Below are 5,643 nucleotides of genomic sequence, written 5' to 3' on the forward strand. Positions count from 1 at the left end.
TCAAGCGGTAGTTATGGCCAGCGCTAGCGGTCCAAGTGGAGGAGCAGAGGAGTTTGCGGCATTTAAACAGCCCTTTGCTGCCCAATCCGACCGGGCTAAAACTATTACAAAAGCTACTGGAGTGTTTAGCTGCAGACGGGAGGCCGTATTCCGTTGTGCAAAACAAGGGGTTTAAACTATGATGACCGTGCTTGAGCCACACTATGATATCCCGTTGCGCGTCCACTTAAGTGACAATATTGTACCCAGGCATGTATGAGCAGGAAAAGTTTAAAGTTACGGCTGAACTGTCCCAGGCATCTTCTGTTGCCCAACTACAAACAGGTGGACCTCCAGGTCAACGGAAAGCTATGTGACCGCTCATTATATCACAGCGGAGTGGTAGATACAAAGCCCTGTACTGACCTATATTGCACCTTAATTTGTTTTTATATAATTGCGTGGAATGAGTCTTGAGTTGAAAAGTTAATAAGTAAATGTTAAAATTTTGTCTTTTTTTCTTTTTTGCTGATCCGAAAATTTATCCAATCCGTGACTTAAAACCGTAATCCGATCCAAACCGTGAGATTTTTCATCCGTTGCACCACTAATCAATAATTACATCTCATCAGACTGTCATGGGAATTAAACTCTGTGTTGTGTGGTCAGGTCAACCATGGAGGCAGTGCTTGCCCAAAACACGAATTAGCATCACAGCAAAGGGAAAGTGTTCACTTTCCTTACTCTCAGAGTAGTTCTGTCATATAATAATAATAATAATAATAATAATGGATTGGATTTATATAGCGCTTTTCTAGGCACCCAAAGCGCTTTACAATGCCACTATTCATTCACTCTCACATTCACACACTGGTGGAGGCAGCTACAGTTGTAGCCACAGCTGCCCTGGGGCAGACTGACAGAAGCGAGGCTGCCATATTGCGCCATCGGCCCCTCTGGCCAACACCAGTAGGCAAGTAGGGTAAAGTGTCTTGCCCAAGGACACAACGACCAGGACAGAGAGCCCAGGAAATAAATGATTTCATGTTGCCAATTTGTATCCAGTTTGTAGTTTACTGCCCTTTTGTACTAAAAACTTCAGTTACCCTTGGTTCCATTTGAAGCTGGCTACAAAAGGGAATTATTTCATACAGACCTCCATGTCAAAAACATTTACAGCATTAAAAAGCTCATTAATACTGCTGAAATTGCAGATTTGGCCTGTGAGTAAAATCTTTAAGGTTGAAAAGGTAAGGTTTGTTGCTGATACTGAAGCTTAAAAATGAGGAATCCAAAACTAATAGGTTACATCACAGCAGCTACACCCATTTTTGATATTGTCGGCAGTGACTTCCTGACAATTATAATTTTGCATTTATCATATGTGGGCTTATTGATGTTCTACTGAGGGGAAAAAAACCCTGAAGCATATTTTAGTATTTCACACATGCACATAAGACTGTGTGCTGGTCAAGCTTTGCCTGGCTAACTGTCACCTGCTGTGAGATTGGTTACAATGTTGCAGTCTTTTTTTCAAACACATGCAGAAATACTTGTGCTAATGTAGCAGTAGTAAATAAGCTAATTACACAAGGATTTATCATCTCAACAAAGGGAGTTTTCTCTTTCTAATCACCTTGGTCAAACTGTTGTGAACAGGAACAAAGGCAGTGTGAAGCAGCTTTTAATAACTCCTTCAGCAGTTTAGCAAGGAAAGCCTCGACAGAAGATTCAAATCAAATCAAATCACTTTTATTGTCACATCACATGTGCAGGTACACTGGTACAGTACATGCGAGTGAAATTCTTGTGTGCGAGCTTCACAAGCAACAGAGGTGTGCAAAAAAATACAATAACATAAAACAAGCAAAATATAAGAATGGCTAAATCTGAGAGTAATAAATATATGTACAATATGCATTACTGGGTGTATATATTAAATATGTTTTTGACTACGTCAAAAACGTGTGTGTGTGTGTGTGTGTGTGTGTGTGTGTGTGTGTGTGTGTGTGTGTGTGTATACATGTTTTACAAATTAAATAGAGTAAACAATAAATAAAATATATAAAATATACAGAGTATTCCTATGATTGAGTGGGAACAATCAACATCCTACTATGCTGGGATTGATCAAACAGGCAACTTTAACACATGTAGGCACTATCACACACATTTTTTTTTGCCAATTATACCAACTTGATTTTTCATAGATTTTTTTTAATTTTATTTTAGAAAATAACTATTAACAATGTCACACAGTTTTCAAGCCTTTTAATTCTTTTCAGGTTTTGTATTATTAGTGTGGTATAATGATTACCAAGTGAGTGCAATTTAGTTAAATTATTATTGAGAAGGCAGACGTTTCTGCAACCAGTATCTCCAAAACTCACACCAAAGATTCACTATTTTGGTGTGAACTGTCCCTGAAACTCTTGATCTATCAAATTTCTATCAATTGTATTTCTATATTCAAACTATTAACCTCTTTAGTAGCAATCACAGGCTATGTTTAAGAAGTGTGTCTCAAGTATTTTAATGATCATGCATTAATTACTGATTTAGTAGTGGGAGGCTTAAACTGCTTTCTTCTAAAGATACAGTTAATTAAGGTCTGATTAGGTAAATTTGAGCATGGAAAATTAAATCTTATTCTTATAGCCTCATCTACACTTTAGAGTACTTTTTGTCTTTTTGGCAACTCTAATTCTCCTTTTCCTTTTATTCTGTTAAAATTCATATATATAGAATAGTCTTCCAAATATATTTATCTTAAATATAACCAAAAATTTAATTCATTGAAGGAAATGTCGGTACCACTTTACAATAAGTCTCCCCTTATAGATGCTAATAAATAGTTTATAGCTATATTATTAATTAATCTGTAAATGCTTTATAAACCATTATTAATGGTTTATTATGCATTAGTCAAGGGTGAGAAAAAGAAAAAAAACTGACCGGTTTCTTGCCAAATAGTGAGCCAAATGTGTTCACCTATATATTTCATCTAGAGTTGCTATATTAAACATTTCAGACTAAGTTACTATCCTGTAAGCACAATCAGCATTTGTAGACATATTTTTTATCATATAAAATTGTACTTCATAAATGCATTATAAATATCCACAACTATCAATCGGAGCTTTGTTGTAAAGTGTAAAGCATAAAACCATTTATTAATGAATAATAAATATTTATAAATGCCATATGGGAGCCTTATTGTAAAGTGTAAAGCATAACACCATTTATTAATGACAAATAAACATTTATAAATGCCAAATGGGAGCCTTATTGTAAAGTGTAAAGCATAACACCATTTATTAATGACAAATAAACATTTATAAATGCCACATGGGAGCCTTATTGTAAAGTGTAAAGCATGACACCATTTATTTATGACTAATAAACATTTATAAATGACAAAAGAGAGTTTTGTTGTAAAGTTTAAAACATGTCAACATTTATTTATGATCAACAAACATTTCTAAGTATTACTGGGCATTACTATAAAAAGTATAAAGCACCAACAGTTATTTAGCATTGCTAAACTTATATACAAGCCCTTTAAAGATAGCTAAAACTATATTAAGGAAACAAATCCCATCCCTAAATTCACCACTGGCATAAAACAAAGGAAAATTATAATAATTATAATATAATAAATTATTATACCTTAACTGAAACTGCACAGCTGTATTATTTACTCTACACACATTTATACAAATCAAAACATTAAAAAAAAAAAACAATAAAATAAAATAAACTAACAGGTAAATCTCTTAGTTGTGTGGAAACTCAACACATATGTGAACAGATCTTTGAAAAATGATTGGTTTTGCAGATCTTTTCTTCAGTTCAATATGCTCAAAAAACAAAACCACTTAGAACAAATTAGGGTTTCAGACAGATTTCCCTCTTCGAATTGGAAGCAAAGTACCAGCGGCCTTCATACTTTCTATTTTGTTTTTTACTTCATCACTGCCTTGAATTGCAGCCTCACATCGCTTAGCAAAAGCTAGTACCGTCTCTCCACTAGGCCTGTTGGACAGTAGCTCCTGGTAGACATTGGGGACCGCAATAGCAAGCTCCCCAACTGATGAAGTGGACACAACAGTGTTCCTGTCAAGCCCATGCTTCTGAAAAGCTTTGGTCATGGTCTTCGTCTTTGGAAATGTCTTGAGGAGGGATTTGTATCGCTGCACAATGTCATTTGGCGTTTGAACTAAAAATGAAAACAAAGCAAATAATTAGAAAAGCAAATGCTCAAAGCATACTAATCTATACATATATATATATATATATATATATATATATATATATATATATATATATATATATATATATACACACACAGACAGATAGATAGATATGTATATATGACGTAGTGAACACAGAGTAATTTTTAGAACAAATTAAAATCATAATACTATCTTTTATGTCACATTTATAGTATCCTCTTCTGTAAAATCTTCTCTTCCAAAATCTTTTGCTCACCACGCTGCCGGAGCTTCTTCTGCTCCTTCTTGGGTTTCTTGGCTCTTGAATGCTTTTTGTTGTATTTGTGCTTTCGCTTCTTTGGGGATGAAGATGAGGATGACCACACAGACGATACAGATGAAGATGCGAAAGATGAATCTGAGTTTTCAGAAGCCTTCGAGGAAAATGGATCATTGAATGGTTCGTCTTTAGGTTGCTCTGCAGGATGTAAACAACAAAATGGCTGGTTTTAGAAACAAGTCCCCTGTTTTTCAATTACACAATTGATGATTTAGTAAGCTTATGTGCTTAAAGAGAATGAGGATTTTGTTATAGAAAATCATCATGTGAATAAGGTGTATACATATATATATATATATATATATATATATATATATATATATATATATATGTTTAATATAAATTTAATGATGCACATAAACAAAACTAAAAATATACTGTACAACTAAGTGATATAAATCGTTTGGAATAACCAATAGTAATAGAGCTATTCACATGTTATGTGATGTTAGTTAGCCACTGTAGCTAGCAGCCAAATGGCTCGGTAGCTAGCTAGCTAGCATTATACTCACCTTCATGTCTAACTGCTGACGTCGTTGGCTTAGTGCAATCTAGATCATCCAGTCTCTGCTTTTTGTATCTCTTCGAACGTGTGCTAACTGTGTAAGTCGCAGACGCACACAAATTTTTATCTTCTGCTCCATCCATGGTGCAGCAACTTGAACGAGCGCCTTCAGTGTGTCTGTTCGTGCCCCTTTGGGTTGACCTTCCAGAGCGCTCCACTGCCTGTCGCGCTCTGAGAGGAGGGGCTTTCCTTAATAAAGTTAACTGTGATTGGATGGTTGTATAAGCTCCTCTGCGTTTAAATTAAATTTGTTTTCCCTCCCTTTGGCGGCAGAACATATTTCTTTAGCATGAATCCAGCGGGTTAGATCTACATAACAAAGTCGGAGATACATTATAACAGGTGAGACAGTCCTCTTTTTTGCTTGGGACTATTTTTGATTATAGGGCTTGTTTTATATAGCATGTGAACAGTGGCGTGTCTAGAAAATTTTTGTTGGGGGGGCCAGGTAGGGGCACAGATTTGGAGAAGGGTGGCAGATGTAATTGGCAGATAATGTTTAAAAAAAAATTCTACCAACCATTAACCATAATTCAATAACCCTA

The 5,643-nt window shown here is 35.3% G+C and overlaps 1 protein-coding gene across 1 annotated transcript; it reads right to left on the reverse strand.

The window, feature by feature from the left end:
• Nucleotides 1–3,389: 3,389 nt before the first annotated feature.
• On the reverse strand, nt 3,390–5,245 carry LOC146689786 (uncharacterized). Its single transcript, XM_085436914.1, has 3 exons — nt 5,046–5,245; nt 4,471–4,671; nt 3,390–4,198 (listed from the first exon to the last, which is right to left on the reverse strand). Exons 1-3 carry the CDS (start codon nt 5,179–5,181, stop codon nt 3,876–3,878), a joined length of 660 nt encoding a protein of 219 aa, XP_085293040.1. The 5' UTR covers nt 5,182–5,245; the 3' UTR covers nt 3,390–3,875.
• Nucleotides 5,246–5,643: the final 398 nt, after the last annotated feature.

The sequence above is a fragment of the Copadichromis virginalis genome, linkage group LG17 (genome assembly GCF_057382275.1).
Source record: "Copadichromis virginalis isolate Kocher_CV1m ecotype Utaka linkage group LG17, C_Virginalis_male_GT1.1, whole genome shotgun sequence".
NCBI classification, from domain to species: domain Eukaryota; kingdom Metazoa; phylum Chordata; class Actinopteri; order Cichliformes; family Cichlidae; genus Copadichromis; species Copadichromis virginalis.